General features: G+C 35.7%; 1 protein-coding gene across 5 annotated transcripts in view; it reads right to left on the bottom strand.

The window, feature by feature from the left end:
- Positions 1 to 22,157, bottom strand: part of SLC9A3 (solute carrier family 9 member A3) — a 66,276-nt gene that overhangs the window by 36,599 nt on the left and 7,520 nt on the right. For 3 of the 5 annotated variants that reach the window (XM_004935075.5, XM_040696321.2, XM_418895.7), the window contains exon 2: positions 2,238 to 2,540. The exons of the other annotated variants lie outside the window; for them this stretch is intronic. In XM_004935075.5, coding sequence (XP_004935132.1) covers positions 2,238 to 2,540 — 303 coding nt within the window. The remainder of the gene's footprint in view (positions 1 to 2,237; positions 2,541 to 22,157) is intronic. 5 annotated transcript variants of the gene reach the window in all.

Below are 22,157 nucleotides of genomic sequence, written 5' to 3'. Positions count from 1 at the left end.
GCCTTGGTGAACATCTTCCACATTTAGCTTATAGAGCTTTATCTGTGGCCTGCAGTGCAGGATGATTCTCTGTTTAACTGTAAGGCCAGAGTTTCAGTATCAGAACTAGTTCTAGTACTAGAACTGTTAGAACTAATATTAGTACTTGTTCTAGTATAGTTTTGGTTCTGTCACTGAAAGATCTGCATAGTGATGAAGCAAAACATAATCACATGAAACAAAATACACAGCTATCAAACACAGCTTATACAATTAATCCAGAATTGTGTAAGGATTTAGATGAGAGCAAGGAGATAAATGGGTTTTTCACTTCAAATATCATTTTCAAGAAAACATTTCACATGTCATACAGAGGTCAGTGCTTTTCTCTTAATGACTTCTATCAATTTTTTAATTAGTAATTATCACTCATTCTGTTTTCCAAAAGAGGATATTAATAAAAATAGGTTGACAGTATTTTTTAAATTGTTCCATGAAACTACCAAAACAAAAGCAGTTTGCATATTAAAAGAAAAACATTCTTGTCCAATCTGTTGCAGTATCAAGCAACACTGTGTGGAAAATTATACCAGTATTTAATACTATACTGTTTGTTTAATCTTGATGCTTATCTTTACAATGTATGTACATGTTATATTTACATAAAAAGCCTTTTCCATTTCCCAATGTTAACATTTCTGTTCACCAAATCCCGTATTTAACAATAAGTATGAGATTGTCAGTACAAAATATTATGCCTATAGACTGAAAGAACATCTTACCTACAAGTAAGTAGGCAATAGTGTCTGTAGTCATCTTTGTAACTTCTTGTTACTTATAAAACATGATTTATCTTAAAATCAGTTAAGTATCTAAAATGTAAGGTATCTCTATCACATATGTCGATATAAATATTTATGGTAACCACAGAAAGATGAATTTCACTATGAATGAATTTGTAGTCTAGTTCTTCCATACATGGATTTTCATATAAAGACAAGAAATTCAGCTACAGGTTTCCCTTAAAATGAGTATAATAGGTATTATAGTGGTGTGCTCAAAGAAGTCAGATCCAGCTTCTCCTACTCCCTGTGCTGGGTGCTGGGGTAGTATTAGAGACTAGAAAGTGGAATAAAATTCTACTACCTTATCCTCTATAATAATCTGCTAATATCTTCATTCTTCGTGACAAAATATTTTTCTCTGAAACATCTGTGAACTGTAATATTTGAGGCATTCTTATAGCTGTACTGAAAAAGAAATCAGTGGTATAATACCGAGTGAATTTTGCACTACTTCTGTCAGAGAGCAGACTCATGACTGGTTGTTGAGCCTATTCTACAATGCAACACGCACCTTGACATCTCAGGGCCACTCACTCCATCCAGGATCTCAGCACAGGTTGCAAAGAAGAGATGGGCAAAGTGCACGGGTAAAGCAGCATTATATTTATACTGCTCTCAGTAGCACTCAACAGTGCTATTTAACTACCTTCTGGAACTCAGCAACCGAAGGGAATTTTGTACTAGAAGGGCACTTGAGCTTCAGTGCAGATACCAAAAAAAAGCATAAATAGGATTCCTATTCCAAAACACATACAAAGCACAATTATTGCTGTTTAGGTGGCAGTACACAGCTTTTATGCATGTCACACCTGCTTGAAGAGAAAGAGTTGTTCCATGCCTCTTCTAGCATCTCCATGCCCTTGTATACCATAGTGAAGTTAAGATAAAGTCCATCTTACATGTGCTACTTGACTCTGTAAGTCTTTACTCAAAATTTTTAGCATCAGAATACAAAATACAGATGTCATGAATACATACCCACTCAGCAAACATTGCTTCCTGGATATTAGACCTGATGGAACAGAGACATTTCCTTTCAATGTTAACTTTTAAGTTTTCTACCACAGTATTAAGAAACAAACCCTTCCAAATGTTTGTTTGTTTGTTTGTTTGTTTTTGTTTTTGTTTTTTTCCAGATGACCACAAGCAGGATGAATCCTGAGCTTGATCCTGAGAATGTATGCAGACATTTAGAGCATGGAAATATGAGAGGCACATATACAAGTCCCTTTTGATCTTAATTCAGAGATGAGTTCTCAGATTATTCTGAAATTTAGAAAATATTACAAGTTGCTGCAGTTAAAATTTGACTTTTCTGCTGAAAAGTGCTGTTAAGTTGTAATGTATCACCCTATTCTAACAGCTGGCATCCACTAACTTTCACAATTGTACCTTTGAACAGGTCAAACTTACCCATTATTCCTGTCCGATAGACACCATAGAGAGATAAACCAGTTGTGGCTGCATTCCATACAGTCCCAATGACAGCATACAAAAGGATGGAACCAAGATTTCCAAAGAATAATCTATTTGGCATAAAATATCCAGCATCCAAAACAATGGGAGGCAGCAGATAGAAAAAAAATACCTCCGGTGTAAGGGTAAAAGAGGCAATGTGATCTGCTGCCCATACAATGCCACCAAGGAGGACACCAAGAACAATCAGTAGAGCACTCTCTGGAACCACCCGAGTGACTTTGTGGGACAAGTGGAAAACTGCAATGAAAAAAGGAAAACAGTGTATGAGAACTGGAAAGAAGAAACAATTCCCACCGACTGTTGCTAGCTGGTAATTTTGAAACAAACTTCCTGCTTTCATTGCTATTAGAACCCCCAAAGCGTGCATGTAATACATGAGGCACAGACTGTGTCAGAACCCAAAACCCATCTTCTTGTAAAACAAAATAAAAATGTTGATTTTCAGATTCTATCCAGAAGGAATATTTCATTCATATTTAACCTCGTGTGAAACCAGTATTCCTCATTTATTTCCTTTCTTGGACTATCTTCTCTGTGAAAGATCTGCTTAGGGAAAGATGGTGTTCTTTGCAAAAGAGTTCAGTGCAAGAATGAAAAGAAATAGTAAAATGCTGGAAATATATTCCTTTGTGGTTTAGTTCTGTATCTAAAAATACACATCTAAGATCCCAATATTTGTCTTTAGAAGTTGTCAGTGCACTAGCAGATATGTGAAGGATGGAAAGAGAAGTAAGCCAAAAGAATTATTAGTTTTAAGACAACTCTTTTTTAAATTACTGAAGAATATTATATGAAAATGTAGCCTGCAACAGGAACAGGATGGAGCTGACAAAATGGGAGATCACTTTGGGGCCCTTACCTCAAGATGTCCCTAGCAAGAATTTCAGTAATTAAACATTCCAACTTTCTACACTATAGCAGAAGAATCTTTCCCATGACTATGCAGAGGTCTTAGACCAGGTTAACTCATCCTCAGAGTCTCCCATTTAAGTATTTGCCCTAGTCAAACATTTACAAGTTACCTTTTGAAGTAATTTTAGGGCCCCATTTTTGAACTGTCTGTCTTTCTCCTGGCTGCATCTACACAGATAGCATTAGAAGCATAGCTCATCACAATAGTAGTAGCAGAAAAAGATTCTTACAGTTGTATAACATCCATGGACCGATCAGAAGAGAAAACATTATGGGAAAAATGACAGCAGCCTGCCTACATCAGCATTCCCACAACAATGAGCATGAATGTATGTTTTCTTAAGTGTTTGTAGATGAGATTTGAAAACTAAGCCATTTTAGAACATAGCTTGAGAATGGGATTAAAAAAACAGCAATCACACATAAAAGCAAACAGCACTTAGTGAAGTTGGCTAACCTATGCTAGTTCGCTTTATCATTTGGGTCATGTAATCAATAGCTACATAATACTCCACTTAAACAAATTCTGTGATTTTCACAGTTTTCCCTCTTTATAATAAAATCCGTCAAATTTTGCCTTAGTTTAAAAAATAAAAATAAAAAAGCCAATATTCCATGTGTAAAAATTGTAGCATTTAACTTTTCAAAAGTCTTTACTACTGGCTGTTCTTTATTCCTTGAATTTCCAGTTGTGAATTATCAACTAATTTATCACCTCATGAAGTAGGGATTATATACTCATCCCTGAAAATGAATGGTACTGAGCTAATGTTACTAAATATAGTCTGTTTTTCCTACTCCTATGTTAATAGATAAACTATAACTAAAAGAAATTAAAACTTTAAAATAAAACTGTAATGACATTTCAAAACAAGATATTGAGAAAATAGCAGATGTTTTTCAACTAAAAATTCATGTTCTGTAGAATGCTCTGTTTTACAACCAAGAACTAGTTTCTCCCAGGGAGTACTGAAACTCAACTAGATTTTGCTTATAACACTGCCACCTTCTCCCTGAAGCTGTTCTCGTGAATCAGCTACAGCAACACCCACATCGTTCTGTGCTCCCTTTAACACTGATCAGCTGATGATCTGTACAACATTTGAGTACTATTAGCAATAAATTCTTCTACTCTGTTAATTCAGGAATGCAGGCTGTAGAAAGGAAAGTTATTACATGAAACAGAAATCCAGTACAGACAAATACAAAAAAGGCAAGGTCTCTTTCTTTCTTCCTTCCTTCCTTCCTTCCTTCCTTCCTTCCTTCCTTTCTTTCTTTCTTTCTTTCTTTCTTTCTTTCTTTCTTTCTTTCTTTCTTTCTTTCTTTCTTTCTTTCTTTCTTTCTTTCTTTCTTTCTTTCTTTCTTTCTTTCTTTCTTTCTTTCTTTCTTTCTTTCTTTCTTTCCTTCTTTCTTTCCTTCTTTCCTTCTTTCCTTCTTTCCTTCTTTCCTTCTTTCTTTCTTTCCTTCTTTCCTTCTTTCCTTCTTTCCTTCTTTCCTTCCTTCTTTCCTTCCTTCTTTCCTTCTTTCCTTCTTTCCTTCTTTCTTTCTTTCTTTCTTTCTTTCTTTCTTTCTTTCTTTCTTTCTTTCTTTCTTTCCTTCTTTCCTTCTTTCCTTCTTTCCTTCTTTCCTTCTTTCCTTCTTTCCTTCTTTCCTTCTTTCTTTCTTTCTTTCTTTCTTTCTTTCTTTCTTTCTTTCTTTCTTTCTTTCTTTCTTTCTTTCTTTCTTTCTTTCTTTCCTTCCTTCTTTCTTTCCTTCCTTCTTTCCTTCTTTCCTTCTTTCCTTCTTTCTTTCTTTCTTTCTTTCTTTCTTTCTTTCTTTCTTTCTTTCTTTCTTTCTTTCTTTCTTTCTTTCTTTCTTTCTTTCTTTCTTTCTTTCTTTCTTTCTTTCTTTCTTTCCTTCCTTCCTTCCTTCCTTCCTTCCTTCCTTCCTTCCTTCCTTCCTTCCTTCCTTCCTTCCTTCCTTCCTTCCTTCCTTCCTTCCTTCCTTCCTTCTCTCTTTCTCTCTTTCTTTCTCTTTCTTTCTCTCTCTCTCTCTTCCTCTCTTTCTCTCTTCCTTATTTGGATGAAGCATAATCTGATCATTACAACACATTTGTTTTATAATGACCACATAGATAACTCTGCAGGCAGATAGTACTTAGTATAAATCATGGTGTCTGTAAGCCTAGAAATATGTAAAAGGAAAATTCCACAACTGATGCAATTAAATGAAATAACTTCAGACTAGGATGCAACTGGAATTTTGAGTTCATATTTTCACTTAAATTCTTTTTCAAGTTATGTGCATAAATTATATTTAATAAAGATTGCATAACGTACTTATGGCATCTATGGGATTTGATAAACATTAATTCCAAATTCATTCCCTAATATTTTTTTTAGCATACATTGTTTGGAGGTTATGTCCCCAACATACTCCAACTGTGTTGATAGCTTTGGAGAGATCCAGAAATAGCCCTACAAAGGGGTGTACCCAAGATAAAGTAAGTAGAAGAACTGGAAGTTTTATTTACATAGGTTGCTCCAAAAGTAATGCCTCTTATTTCTTTCCATGGAAACTATAACAAATTTAAAGAGCAAAATAATACTATTTGATAGAGCTGATTTTCAGCTACAAATCAGTATTTTTCAGCATAGTCACCATCATTAGCCATGCATTTTTGCCATGATGAACAAAAGTCTGCATGCCATGCACATAAAAAATTGCATGACTATCCAGAATGTGGTTTGTCTTTCACATCATTGTTGCCACTGCTGAAAAGCACCACCCACTGCCTCATTCTGCTAGCATCCAGTGTTTGGTCTCCACAAATATTCAGCAAGCATCCACGTATGTCAGTGGGTACAATTACTTTCTCGTGGAGAAATTCAATCACACACCTTTGCTTCATATGGACTTCCATGTCAGATGCCAATTTGTCAGACTGACCCTCTGCTGCCATCTGTCACATAGCAACAAAATGTGACAGAATACTGTCAGGAAGGTTCAACCTCTACTGCCTTAAAACCAATACCTGTCTCTGACATCACAAGCCAACATAATAACATAGGAGGCATTAGTTTCGGAGCAGCCCTCATACATCAGTATGTCTAGCTTGAATAGATATTCCACCTGTGAGAAGTAAAATACTACCCAGAAATTATGGACAAGGAATTCAGCATGAGCCTACTGTTGTGAAAGAAATCCCAAGCATCAGTAAGGATAGCAAGCAGTACAGCTCATATAAATTACTCTGTGAGTGATCCAAAGGTGAAATTTAGACTGTTTTCAATGCTGTCAACTCCAAAAAGTAAACGAATGCTTATTAATGAGGCAAGGGAAAGAGCAAAGAAATACAAATAAGCGCAATATTTAAAGAAAACTTTTGCCCTTCATTCGCCATTTCATGCTAAACCTGTCTTGACAGTTGATCAAACTGCATTGTGGACAAACTGCACTTAAATTCAAGTTGAGCATCACTGAAGTAGAAGATTCCTACAAAGCTGAGAAACAATTGCACAGTATAAACTTCCTGGAAAAAAAAAAATAAACAAAGAGAACAACCTGACACTTCTTCCTTTAAGATCCATGAAAAGGAACTGTGGCATTTGAAATATCTCACAAGGAAGACAAAACAAATTAACAGATTATTACTTGATAGCTGGGTCCAGTTTCCCTTGAATCCAATAAAAAAATATACTTTAAGTAAGTTTCCCACATTTTAACAATACAGTAACTTACACTAAATCCTGCAGTGGAATCTACAACATTTAGTGAACTGTCTGCTAGTCCGTAAAGTGTCCTGAAACTGCTTTAAAGGAAGTGATCCAACAGATAAGTCTTTTTCTCATTCACTAAATAAAGTGACTGGTTTCTAAATGAAAAAAGGAAAGTTAAGTAACAAGAATGAAAAATAAGAGAGTAAAAAACAAGGTGTCACATACAATTGGTGTTCAAGTCATTTAATTTTGTAGATCCACAAACAAAAAAACTTTGAAGTAGGTTTTTCTTGATTTTTTTTCCAAATTCTCTCTAACAGAACCAGTTATTTTTTATGAATATTGAATTTTAGATACCAAGAGAAACACTTCAGTGGGTGAATTACAGAATTTTTGGCTTTGCTTCCAGCTGAAATGAATGTTTCAAGACACAGTTTCCTCCTGAAAATACAGTGTTTTAAAATTAAAAAGCTGGAAATATCTGTTTAATATTCTGTCAAATTCCTGGATTTATACAGCAACTCCAACACTTCCTTAAGTGACTAATGACATTTTCATTAACTTTATTAGTCTAAAGTCAAGACCTTGTAAATATTGAGAAAAATTCTGATAGAATCACTGCCAATCGCAAAAGCTACAGCATGTAAACAACGTGCAGCAGGTCATTCATAAAAATCAAGAGCTGATTTATAATAATGCTATTAATTACCTGCTGAAATGTTTGGTTGTTCTTTTATTTGTTTGTTTGTTTAAATATATCTTCAAATAAAATCCAAGGAATCAAAAAATAATTTAAACTATAAGTAGATTTTTCAGGCTTTTGGTTTCCATAGTTTGCATGAAAGTGCAGAAATCAATTTGCAAACATTTCTTAGTTCCTTCTACCACTACTGACAGTTTGGTTTATACCAGCTGTATTTTTGCTTGCGGGTCAAGTACACACTGCTAATATGCTATTAGTGTGTTTTTCAGTTTTGAGTTTTCATTTTCATACAGAAAGATGAAATTATCATATGATGTCAAGTAGTCACAGGTGACTCTAATTTGAGATTCAGGACTTGATTTCTTGTAATTTCTGCGAAGCCTTGCTACTCACCAAGAGTAAGAGCAAAACACTGCAACTTTTAGTGATTCTGTACATTTTCTCTATAGATATGCTATCCATAGTATCTTCCTGCCAGCTCTCTTGCTTATGCAGCCTGCACAGAGGATCTAGGAATTTCAATCATGATCATAAGAACTGGAAGAACTATTTGATCACATATCTAAACCCTCCATTATCACAATACCACACTTGATGACCCTCATTTCAGAGATTTTTGCTCTAGCTAAACCTGTGTGAAGATACATCATCAGCCTTCGCCTCTTAGTTAGAGATTTTATTCCAATTTCTATCAGAATATTCATAGCAATTTTTTATCCATTTCCTGTGTGAAAATTATTTCAATTTTCTTAAACAGTTCTTTAACCCTCATGTTAAATCCTTAATTTCTTGTTATGTATCCACAGAGAAAAACCTATCTCTTTCTGTTGCTTGCCTTTGTACTGTTAAAGTAAGCTGTTTTTCAGTCTCCAGTTGAGCTCTCTGTCTATTTCAATCTGAGTTCAAGAGTCATCAGAAATATAGATTGTATTCTGCATCAGTTACCATAGGAGCATGTCCAACAGCATTAATAATTTCCAGTCACAGGTATCTATAGTTCAGCTACACCCTGGATTCATTATCCCATTTGTGACTCACAGTCAAACTGTGTACAGTTCATACATACATATGCCCCTCTTCTTGTTGACAACTTCACGTAGAAATTCATTACCATTCCCTGAGTGAAATTTCTCTTAGTATTTTAGTTGCTTTTGTTTTTTTTTCATTTTCTCCTGTTCTTAAGATTGCATAATTATTTTAGTTAAATAATGAGATCGGCAGTACATGATGCTTATGGAAATTACATCAGAAACCTTCAGCAGGATACTTACTTTTTTGTGCAGTGGTAATTAAAACAAACAAACAAAAACCTGCATAAGACTTGTCCAAAAAAATGAGCTTTAATTACACCTACAAATAATCTCCTTATAGGCTCTTTCTTTACCTTGTCTTTCCTCCTATCACCTAGTAACATTTCTATCCATTTAGGTCTAAATCAAGAAAAAAATCTTTCATTGTGTTCTAAAAGGGTTCATTTCAAAGAAACTCAAAGCACTAAAAAGCACAAAGCAAAAAGCAAACTGCTTTTCTCATCTGTCCAGGAAATGTCTGAGCATACTCCACATGGCTGAAGCTGATCATTATAATTTGTATTTGCTTTCTTAAGCTTTATCTACAGAGCACACTCAGTATTTATTTCCTGGTCAGATGACTGATAGCATTTTTTATAGTTTTTCAGATTCTGTTCTGTGGTTGTGTCAACAAATGTAGTCTTATGAATTGATTTAGTCATTTTTGAATTGTTTACATACAGGTGATAGAAAACATTTAAAGAAATAGCTTTTACTAATTACTTAGTTGAAACTTAAATTACTGTATTAATCAGTCATATGTTTTTACGAAATCTAGCAAAATATAAAAGATTTACTGAAAAAAATCAGAGACATTCTATCTATGAAGAAACTTGGAACAAATCTTTCATATTCATGTATCATGTAACAAGTAGTATGAGTATTTTTGGTATAGGCCCTTGGGTACTGTCTTAGAATTAAAGAATCATAGAACGGCTTGGGTTGGAAGGGACCTCAAGATCCAAACCCCCTGGCACAGGCAGGGAAGCCAGCTGCTAGATCAAATCCTAGATTAGATTGTGCAGGGTCCCATCCAACCTGGCCTTAAACATCTTCAGGAACAAGGCATACACAACCTCTCTGGACAACCTGTTCTAGCACCTGACTACACTCTCAGTAAAAATCCCCGACGTCTAATCTAAATCTCCCTTCCTTTAGTTTAAAACCATTCTCCCTTGCCCTATCCCTATCAACCCTTGTAAAAAGTTGATTTCCCTCATGTTTATAAACTCCCCTTAAATATTGGAAGGTCACAGTGAGGTCTCCCCACACCCTTCTCTTTTCCAGGCTGAACAAGCCTAGTCTTTTCAGTCTATCCTCATAGGAGAGCTGCTCCAGACCTTGGATCATCTTTATAACCTTCACCTGGACCTTTCTAAAATCTCCACATCTTTCTTTTGTTGGGTCCCCCAGACTTGGACACAGTACTTCAGCAGGGGCTTGGCAAGAGTGGAATAGAGAGGGGCAATCACTTCTCTGTCTTAAATAAAGTACTTGAACATGAATATTAATAGTATTCATTCTTGATCTTGGACATATTTTTTGTAAGCAAGACACAAAGTCCTTCATATTTAACTTGTTTAGATAAACTGGTCTAAGCTTAGTTTTATCCAGCTCATGAAAGATTTCTTTATTTGTCACATATGCAATGATTACCATTTAAAAAGCGTACAGCATTTTAATGAGCTCATTAAATAGGAGATTTTGGGTCACTGTTCTCCGTAGGTGAACAATTAACAAAATACATTAGCAATTAAAAGTGCAACCAACATACAGGTCAAGGTTCCCAGCTGACAGGTCATAACATAACAAGATAGCCCCAAGTCAAATTCAAAGAAGTGTGTGAGTAAGCAACTATTATCTCTATAAGCAGTTAGAACATAATGAAGTTTAAGCAGTTGGGTACAGATTATCATAATTATGCCAAATAGGTTTTTTTTTTTTTTTTTTTTGAAGGAACAGTCCCACTGCAGTACAAGTGTGGTAGCACTTGGCCCTTATGGAACTGAACGGCACTAAAAGATAAATGGGAACAGTCAAAAATAATATTTCAAAATGAGAGCAGAGTGCGCATTAGAAAAACCTTGAAGTATAATAGAGGATATAAAACAGGACAGCAAATGATCAGAAAACCACTTCACTTTCTGAGTAAAGATATTAGAATTAAGTTTTAAAGATAATCTTCTTGTACAAGATAATGCTCCTCACAGACTGAGCTCATTTCAGGTTTACTATGACTTTTCTGTGTAAGGATTCTCTTTCAGTACACAATATTACATACTTAATATAAACATAAAGGAACGTTGCTGTCTATATAAAACAATGCAAAGAGTCAGAAATAATTGTGACTAAAATCATCAACAATTTCCTGACCAGTAGGGTTGTTTTGACACAAATCATTGCTTCAGGTAAAAAAAATCCAGCTGATTTTATGTACAAATTTAAAAAGTATTTTGGGACAAGAAACATACCTTACTTTATATTAAAGGAATATATTGAAATTCCTCCAGCTGTAAAATTATCTTCACTGGCACATAGTGAATGCAATTTTTCTGGCTCTAGTTTTCAAATACCAAATTATTTTCCAGCAATATGGGAAGAACTGACTGAAACAAATGCCAAGAAATGCTGAGTTGACTCATTTCATACTATGAATTTTAGAAAAATGTATCCTTATGACTTTTATTTTAACATGATTAATGAATTAAAACAAGTCTCCATTTGAGTATGTACTGTCTTTTTCTCATACAGATAAAGAACTTCAAAGAACAGGATTACTAGTAACAGTTGTGGTATTAAGATAAATTACACAAAAACCTACCAAAGCCTGAACACATCACAGAATAAGTTATTTTCCTTGATTCAGATCCACTGTACAAGGAAAAAGAGAAGATAAAGAAGAGAAGAGGGACCTGGGTGTTCCAGTAGACAACAGGTTGGTGATGAGCCAGCAGTGTGTCCTCATGGCCAGAAGGTCAGTTGTATCTTGGGGTGCATTAAAAAGAACATGACCTGCAGGTTGAGGGAGGCAATCCTCCCCCTCTACTCTTCCCTCGTGAGGCACATTCAGAACACTGTGTCCAGTTCTGGGCTCCCCAGTTCAAAAAAGACAGGGATGTGCTAGAAGGAGTCCAGTGGAGGGCCACAAAGATGATTAAGGGCCTGGAGCATCTTCCTTATGAGGAAAGGCTGAGTAACATGAGTCTGTTCAGCCTGGGGAAAAGAAGGCTGAGGGGGAATCTTGAATAATGATCATAAATATCTCAAGGGAGGTGGGAGGCTAATGGATGAGGCCAAGCTATTCTTGGTGGTGTGTAGTGATAGGACAAGGAGCAATGGCCTAAAACTTGGACACAGGAAGTTCCATACAAACATGCAGAAGAACATCTTTACGGTAAAGATGATGGAGCACAAGAACATGTTGACCAGAGAGGTTGTGGATATTGTTGTCTGTGGAGATATTCAAGACCTGTCTGCATGCCTACCTGTGTGACCTACTGTAGGGTACCTTCTTTAGCAAGGGGATTGGACTCAATGATCTCTTGAGGTCCCTTCCAACCTCTTCAATTGTGTGATTCTGAGAAATAGTTTAATACTGGTAGTTGAAACTGAAAATTTCCTTCTAGCGTAAGGACTTCTTGTTCTTCTCCATCACTTTCTGCAGGGGATAGCAAGGATTTCTTACTGGTTGCTGCCTATTAGGAGAGATATCATTACAGCCTAAGATCTAAAGGGAATAGCTATGAAGAGTGCTCCAAGTCATAGGGTAGGAAAACATTTTTTAGTAAATCTCAGTTTTTATAGAAAATTATTTTTACTAACAAGCTTGACTCAGCATTAAAAGAAAACACACCCTATAGGTATAAGCTAGTAAGAATGATAAATAAAATATGCCCGAAATATAAGAGAGAGTATTTTCCTAGGATTCTTACAGGGCTGTGGAAGTCTCTCAGTGAAGGATTTGGTATTTCAAAGCTTTGTGAGAAAAACAGAGAAAAAGTAAGTTTCCTCTTAGACTGTCAGTGAAATCACTTGTCACTCACCTATTTCTCCATATGCAAATCCCTTTATAGAGTTCCACTTAAAGATAGACTGCCTTGTTTAATATTAATAAGTTCTAATAAAAAAGAAGATGGTAAGGAGTTGAGTAAGGAAGATGATATCTATGAAGAATGTAGGTAAGAAATCTAATGTTACAATCTATTATTTGTTCATCAGAAGTTTCTGAAAGCAACATTTTCACCAATGTATTCTGAGAGTTTCTATCTTAAGCAACAGAAAGCAGATGACACGACATGCTTCCTTACTGGATGCATACCTTCCTGCCCATAAAAGAAGTATGTTGCTCATAAATCCAGGTAGATGATTTATTTTTCCAGGGAGCAAAGCTGAGATCTTTTCTCACAATTAGGCCTGAGATGCCATTATTGAATACACTTTAACATGGCACTTTTTATTTTTATTTTTATTTTTTTATGTCCTTACAGCTTTTCTGATGAAGTAATACATTAACTCTCCTATCTTTATTATCTCCTTTGAGAGCTGAAGAACAAACTAGTAACAAGAAGAACAGTAGACTGGATAGTGACCTTATACTGCATAACATGTTACATGGAAAGTAGCTTTGGTGTATCAAAATAGGATAGAAAGGTGATTGTGTGACAATCGTTTTTTCATGATGTATTTGCATTTTGTAGTGCATACACAGGCGAAATAAGAAAGCTTAGCTTTACTAAGTATGCAAAAGGAATTTCCTGGGAAGATTAGCTTAATTTGTCACAGTGAAGAAAGTTAAAGGAGGGAAAAATCCAACTGTCTAAAAGCTACATTTGAAATAACTCACATCTCAAATCCAGTTACTGCAAATAGTTGCGTGTTTCAAGAAGAAAGGAAGGTGGAAACAAAACACAAACTTCTTCCTATCTAAAAATCAATATCCCAGAATATCATACACATAGACTAAACATGGTACTCAATAAAAAATCATATCAGCTTAGGATCCTTTACATAGTCAGATCCCTGCCAACAAGGAACAAAGATATTACATGTACTCCTAAATACATTAGTGCAAAATTAATTATGTGGGAACAGTTCTGTATGAATAAAATGTTGCACCTAGTATGTGAATAGTAATGTCTTTTTTTGTCTTCTTCTCCCACATGTATATGAGCTATCTATATTGAAGGGAGTTAAACTACTTAAGCACAGATAAATCATAAATGAAAGAAAGACTACAGATGAAAAAAAAGTGTATACAGACAAATCTAAAAAGCTCAGTTTAGCACCTCCATATGTACATAAATGCCAGGGTAGGTAAGAGAGGGAAAGAGAGTGAGAAAGAGAGAGAGAAAGAGAGAGAGAGAGAGAGAGGAAAGAAAGGTAATGAAGAAAAACGGTAAATGAATGTCAAGCCAAATTTCAGCTGAATTTTCCACAAATATATGGATTCTGCACTTTCTATGTGCACTAGCATCTAAGTAATTGTAAGATATATGGGACATATTTTACCACTTTCTTTTCAGTCCTGGGCAACCTCCTGGAGCTGTCTCTGTTTGAACAGGGCAATTGGACCAGGTGACTTCCAGAGGTCCTTTTCAACCTCAGATTTTCTGTAATTAATGTTTAGTTTGTGAGCAACTAAGCCAGTTTCATAAGTTATGTGTCTTTTAGTCATATTCATAACTGACATACATTTTCCAGAGCACTGGGTCAGTGTTGCTTTCTGCAACAGGTCAGTTATCAGGATTCTTTCAATTACAGATGCAGATAAATAGGGACTACAGTACAAGCACTGCTATAGTGACTATTGGTTGAATTATTCACTGGACAACATCACTGGACAATAAACTAAAAAAAAAACATTTATCACATGGGCAATGGGTATACAGATGAGATTCTACTGGTTTTACTACACCAGGCAGTAAGAATAAAATAGAGCTACATACTATTTATTCTTAATTTGGGTAGGTCTTTCCTAACCTAAGATCTTTTCCTAACCTAAGATCTTCAGTACACATATCTAAGTTGAGTTCCCAACTACACAGGCAGATTTATCTTCGAGTGGTTTTAAGTTTTCCTTCTGAATCACAATAAGCAGAAGGAAGCTACATACTTACTTATGCACTTTTTACATCCTCATGCTTTCAGACACCAGTGGCAATTCTCAAGTGAACATGCCTTGGAAACTTCACTTTTTAATAACATAAACTATGTTGTATTCCTTTGGAAGGACTGAATAATTAAGATGCTTTATAATTAAGATGCTTTATTGAGTGCTTCAGAGCAAAAAGCTTTAGCATTTCACTTAATTAGTCTTTTGGTTTTTTTACTCTTTTATTCACAACTACTATTTGAGACATGAAAATGAGATGTATTTCTGTTACTGAAATGGTAAAGAATATAAAGTTGCAAATAAGAGTAATGTACCATAATAGAATCATGGAGTCATAGGATCTTTGAAGTTGGAAAATGCCACTAGGATCATCTTGTCCAACTGTTAATACATCATCATCACTGCCCACTAAACCATGTCCCTAAAGGCCACATCTATCCTTTTCTTGAAAACCGCCAGGGTTGATGACTCTATCACTTGCCTGGGCAGACTGTTTCAAAGACTTACCACTCTTTCTGAGAAGAAATTTTCCAGATACACCCAACCTGAACATTCCCTCATGTAATTTAAGGCCATTACCTCTTGTCCTATTGCAAGTTATGTAGGAGAAGAGGCAAAACCCCACTTCACAACAACTTCCTTTCAGGTAACTGTAGAGAACAACAAGGTCTCCTCTGGGCACCCTCTTCTCCAGACTAAATAATCCCAGTTCCATCAGCTGTTGGACTTGTGCTTCAGACCTTTCACCAGCTTTGTTGCGCTTATTTGGACATGCTCCAGCACTTCAATGTCTTCCCTGCAGTGAGGGGTCCAAAACTGAACAAAGTACTCCAGGTACAGCCTCACCAGTACCAAAAACAGAGACAAACATCTTTCAAGTCTTCTGGCTACACAATTTCTGATAGCCAGGACACCACCATATACTAATGAATTGCCACTCTCCCTCACTACATTATAAATGTAACAGCTCTTTTTTTAGACCCATATTCAAAGTGTAATAACCTTATCCTAAGACTAGGTAATGTCTGATAGTTGATTAAATTAGCATGGGTGAGGCGTAGATGAAGGTGAATTAGAAGGCACCTATTGATGACTACTTTCAGTGCTGTATCTATCACAATATGAAGAACAGGAAGTGTAGTTTCTGGACTTGTGCTTCTTATTTCTAATGAAACTCTTGGAAAAATGCTTTTATTTCTAAATATTATCCAGGGGAAAAAAAAGGGTTACAAAACAACCCTTGATTTCCTGGATAATTCTACTTAATCGGTAATATATGTCTTCACAATTGCAGGGCATGAATTTTGGAATGTTATGGATAGAAGACAGCCATTCAAACAACTGGCTTGAGTGATCTACAGTCTGCCTTGTTTTACAAAATATATTTTGTTCTTTTTGAGTGAAATCATTAGAGTTTGCTGCATGATATATTGTGGAACACAGAGCAGAAAAAATGAAGTAGGTATCAAAATGGAAAAATAAATTTTCTGCCACTCTGGATAGCTACACCATACTTTTAAAAAAACTGTTATGTGTAATCATGCAGAGATCAGAAGCAATGCAGCAACTGGCAGATATATAATCTCCCTTTAAAATGTCCAGACAAAAATGAAGGTTTATAGGACTGTTGGGAAAGGATAAGATAGTGGCTCCCCAAATTGAAGGAATACTTAGTATAGCACTGAAGAGAACAAAGTGATGCTTACTATTCACTTCACCTATAAAATGCCTTACTAGTGGGGAAAAAATAAGCCTTGCTATGCATGTTCATTTTACACCTCTAACATGCAATATCCTCTAAGCTACACAGTAGTCCACAAGAAAATATTTAGAGCCACTGTATAAATACCCCTGAAGACAGATTTAACAAGACAAGAATCTATCTTCTTGAAGCCTTATAGAGCAAATTCTAAAATAATTTTACATTACTCATTCATGGCAAGAGATTATAAATAATGGACATATTTATAGAATCTGTCAGTCAGTAGCTTATGAAGAAATTCAATGAATGAAAAAGTAAAATTAACAGAAAATCTTTTAGACTTAAGCTTTATTTATCTTTTTTATGATAACAAAATAACATAAATTTAAAAAGATACAAATTAATACATAAAATCATTATACATTCAATATAAAGCTGTTTGAATTTTCTGTGACATGTCTTCACATAATAATTCATCTTGTAAGAGGTAATCTAAGACAAGTTGAAGAAGCCACAGAATCAAATAATTGCTGAATGGTTAAGGTTGGAAGAGATCTCTTGATGTCATCTGGTCCAACCCCCCTGCTCAAGCAGGGATACTTGCCCAGGACAATGTCCAGACAACTTTTGAACATTTGTCTCCAAGGATGGAAACTCCACACTTCTTTGAGCAACCTGTGCCAGTACAGTACTCCATCATGCACACAGTAAAGAAGTGTGTCCTGATGTTAATAGGAGCCACTTCTTTTCCAGGTTGTGCCCATCTTATCCTGAAAAGATACTGGCTCCATCCTCATTGCATCCTCACTTCTAGGATCTATAAACACTGAGAATATCCCCTCTGAGCCTTGCCTTCTCCAGACTAAACAGTCTCAATACTCTCAGCCTTTCCTCATACAATAGAGGCTTCAGTCCCTTGATCATCTTTTTGATCCTCGTCTGTGCTGGACTCTCTCTAGTAACTCCATCTCTTTTGTACTGGGAACCTAAAAACTGAACACATCACTTCTGGAGTGGCCTCACCAGTGCAGAGGGGAAGGATCACCTCCTTCAACCTGCTGGCAACACTTTGCATAAAGAGGACAAGAATACTTTGAGTCTTCTTAATGGAAAAGTGCACATTCCTGACTCAGGTTTAACTTGCTACCTACCAGGAATTCCAGGTCCTTTTCTGTGAAGCTTCTTTACAGCTGGGTCAATCCCACAATGTACTGGTGCCTGGGGTTGTTTGCAATTCTCCCTGGTGGAATGTCATGGTTTTATGATTTTTGGTTACCGGTATTGCACATCATAACATCATGTACAACATGCACGGGGAGTTAAAGAGTTAATGTTCCAGTTCTAGGTACCTGTCCAGAAGAGAAGAACTACATACCCCAGAGGACTGCATTCAGAGAGGAGGTAAAATCTCTGGCAGTCACAGGACCTGGCTCTCTTCCCTTCTGCTCACCCTGACTGCACCTCTTGCCTCAGCATTAGAGTAAGGCATTAGGCCTTCAGTTATTGGAGACTCTCTCTCATTTTATTTGATTAATTATCTCCAATTCTAATTATATTGTATTACATTGTATTATAGTGTGTTATCTTGCATTCCGATATCTTATTTAGTAAATTAGTTTGTTTCTCCTCAGATCGTTGCCACTGTTCTGTTTTAGGCCCATCTCTGTATTCTTTTCCCTTATCCCTTTCTGGGGCGCAGATATGCGGATCCCTCCGCCCTGCTAGTTACGGAACCAGGCCAAATCAGCCCGTGAACTGTCAACAGTGTGGTTCCTCTTACTTCATTTCTTCAGCCTGTCAACATCCCTCTGGAGAGCAGCACAACTTCCTCCCTCCTCTCCCTGCAATTGAATTACATCATTTTTCATTCAACGTACATAATACTCCCATCTGCAGCTTCCATCCTGTTCCTCCTCCCACAGTACATCCTATCCTGTTACTTTCCTCAATAGATCAATGCACTGATCAATACAAACTTTTTTTAAAAAATGTAGGCCATTTTACTCAGCTTTTTACACTAGAAAGACTGAAAGATTTTTTGTCTATAAATACATATATCATTGCTTTTCTACATGACATCTACAGTAGCAAGTGTTACAGAAATACATTAATGTAAACAAAATATTTAGGCAATATTTCTACTTAGAAAATGAAAGCACTAACTTCCACTAATGATCATCCATGAAAAATAATCTAAACAGATAACTAAACAAAAAAGACAGTTGACATGCACTCCAAATAATGTACCTGGACAAAACTAAACAGTTCAACAGTAGAAATGTGTTCATAGCCAGAGTTAGGGCCTATACAGCTAGTTGTGCAGTGAAAAGAACTTAGGAATGGAAAATCATATAAGGAGTTGATAGGAGATCACTATGGACATAACTGTCACAGACTCAGAAATTTCCTGTTCCCTTCTGTAAAGAAAGGATGCACTGTATTTACAGAATATCCATCCACATAACTCTGCTCCAGTTTTGATTTTTGTTTTGTTGTTGTTTCATGAAGGGAACAATGAGAGTCTCTTCTTGGGAAAATCCTGTTAGAAACTGGGAAGCTGACACACAATTACATAGTACCAGTTCCGTAAGTTAAAAAAAAAAAAAAAAAAAAAGATATCAACATTTTACAGAGAACTACAGAAGTGTGCAGTTCTGTATGCATTTGTGGGTGGAAGAGAAATCTGCAGGAACAAAATCTATCATCCTGTTCAGCAGGAAATAAGGAATACTAAGGATTACTACATCCACCACCCCCGAGTTTACATAGATTGATGCCAAATCAGGTGGCTACTACCAGTTAACATACCTTACCATACATACATGTTAAGTAATACTATTTTCTGGAATATCAGTTCATCCTGGAGGATGATTTAAGTTGTCTGAAATAACAAATTGAAATGTTATATCAGTTAAGAGAAGGCAGAGGAGAGAGTGACGCAGCTCACACAAACCAGTCAAAGAAAACTGAAGGCATTCTAATGAGAAAGCACCCAGGTTAGAGGAGAGTTCAACTTTGTGCTGACATCTCATAATTCCTTCCTTTTAGTCATAATGGCATAGCCATCATGAATTGTGTGGCCACCGTTTATTGTCCTCTCTTCTCAGGAGTCTCTAGGCTATGCAAACAGAACAGAAGAACTGCTATTCAGACTGTAAAGTTGTATATGCCTAAAATGCCAAGGCTTGAAGATCTACATCCAAATACTAACCCATACTACTATCCCACAGGAATATGAGGATTTTAGTAACTCCATACTGGAACAATACTCAGTTGTTAGATGTGTTATACAATCACATAACAACTGTACCTCCAATATAATTGTTAGTACATTAACCTAGAGTTATTCTATGTTATGTCACCTCTCATTTCTGAATACCATTATAACACTAAAATGATACAAAAATATTCAAGGAGTCAGAATATTTTAACTATGACAAAATAGTTAACATAGAATCAGTTTTGTGTTTGGGCAAGTCCCCCCATTTGTTTACACTGGGGAGGTTTTCATTACAAAATCTTATTGGCTCAAAACCATTAAAGGTTTCTGAATATTTAACATTTTCCTCCAACATCCAATTTTGGAAGCAAATTGATCAATAAAACTTCCACTTTTCCTTTTTTAAAGCTGGTAATTTTTGAAGAGAGAATCATAACCAAATGCTTTTGAAAAGCAGTGCAAAATCTGGTTGGAGTTTTTTTTTCTTGAAGTTTGACTACAGATTTTTTAACATTAGAGATTGACAAAAGGTCTATGTTTTTTGTTTGTTTGTTTGTTTTCTTTCAATAGATAACAGCTGAAGAACTCACATAGCACATATTAATGAATCCAGAATGATTTATTCTATTTTCAGTTCTTGAAAGAAGAAACTTCTATTTTCATTTACTGGAAGAAGAAAACTCCTGGAACCACCTGCTTAAAAATCCCACTTTCCCATAGGATTTTCAGAACACCTTTCCATTTTCTTTTTCTTCCACAATGAAACATTAAATATTCGTGCTTTAATTAAAAGTGTTTCCACTTGAGGTCTTGCATTCCATCTCGACTCCTCCTTGTCAGCCTGTAGGTAGTTTCAGTATTTATGACTTCACAGTGCTTTACATAGCAGCCAACTGGGTATCAAGTCACTCTTTTCATACTCTGTAAGCTATTTTACAAGAGGAATCAAATTATTACAACAAGACCAACCAGCCATGCTCTGCAGTTTACAGAGACTTTTAACAGTCAGTAAATCTAAATGGTTGTCACTTCTTAACTAGGTAAAGAATAATTAGAGTCCTTAGTACACTGAGATATGAATTTAACTGAACTACTGCAGAGAGATGAGAAAAATTACAGGCAGTCTGCTGAAAGTGTAAAAAGAATATTGAGAAAAGAAATAGACAAGAAATAAGGAGTGTTCTAGACACAGAGCATTTTGTCCTGGAATAGAAAGAGCCAAACAGAAGGTACAGAATAACTCAGTTGTCAATTACTCCATTTCTTCAGAGTACTTAAAATAGAGTAACTAAAATAGGAGGAAAAGAAGTGTTGTATTTGAATTCAAAACATAAAGGAAACTGGTTGTGAAACTTATTAACTTCTGATAGACTTCTGGTGGTATAAGTCAAAACAACTGGAAATACCACCTTTTTACTGCCACATCAAATAAACAAACCACAAATTATAAATCATAAATCAGCTTTCTTATTAAGGATCTCTAATACACAAAATTTTCACAAAAACAAAGTGGACCCCACAAAAACGTTCACTTGAAGAACTGTTATATATCTAGAAGGGTTTGTTGCTTGCACTTAACTACTTGCCTGCCAGTGGTCTGCTGCTGTGTTACCAAGTGACAGATTTACAGTCACTTTGGGGTTTGGTAAGCTACTCTTAGTAATAAGTGTCTTCAGCTCTAAAGACAGTAAATCAATGTTTTCAACAAACCTGACTACAGTATTAAAAGGATTCCATTGTTCTGCAGAGAATGCAGAGTAGTTTGCGTGCAGGTGCTTGAAAATAATTGATGGCAGTGATCCTTTCTTTGGTATGCATGCCTGAACTGTATACAGTTCAGGATCATTCTTTAAATGACATTTTTTCTTATGTAGTTCATACAAGTTGTCACTGCACATTTCCTATTCGTCAGGGGATGTAATCTGAATCTTGTCAAATTATACTGTCCTGATATCTTCTTCCTTACTCTAAATAATTCAGACTCGAGACTCACAAGACTTGGAGAGTGGAGGGGGGGAGCAGAAAGAGGGATGTATGTTTCAGGTAGGCAGGAAAGACAGGAAAAGGGTGAATAAGATACAAGAACAGAACAGAAACAAAATGTGGAGATATATATCCATTTATAAATAAAAAATTTAATAAAGAAATGGTGCGTACAAGTGCTCCTAGGATTTGAAATGCTAAGGGATTCTATGATGAAAATGTTATTTCCAGCTGCCTAAAATGATGTCTCAAAAGATGTTGTGCCTTAGACGGCAGTGATTTTACATTTCTTACATGCTTAACATTTCTTACTAAAAGACACTCTAAACAGAACTTGACAAGAGAAAGCAGAGTATCTGATTAAAATCAGTTATTATTAAAATCAGGCACCTCAGTTATGTAACACTTTCGCCAGCATAGATTTATAGCACTTTTGTGTAGTTGCTTTGCTACT

Source organism: Gallus gallus, chromosome 2, assembly GCF_016699485.2.
Source record: "Gallus gallus isolate bGalGal1 chromosome 2, bGalGal1.mat.broiler.GRCg7b, whole genome shotgun sequence".
NCBI classification, from domain to species: Eukaryota; Metazoa; Chordata; class Aves; order Galliformes; family Phasianidae; genus Gallus; species Gallus gallus.
The sequence above is the reverse complement of the archived record's forward strand: the minus strand, read 5'-3'. Positions and strand labels throughout refer to the sequence as shown.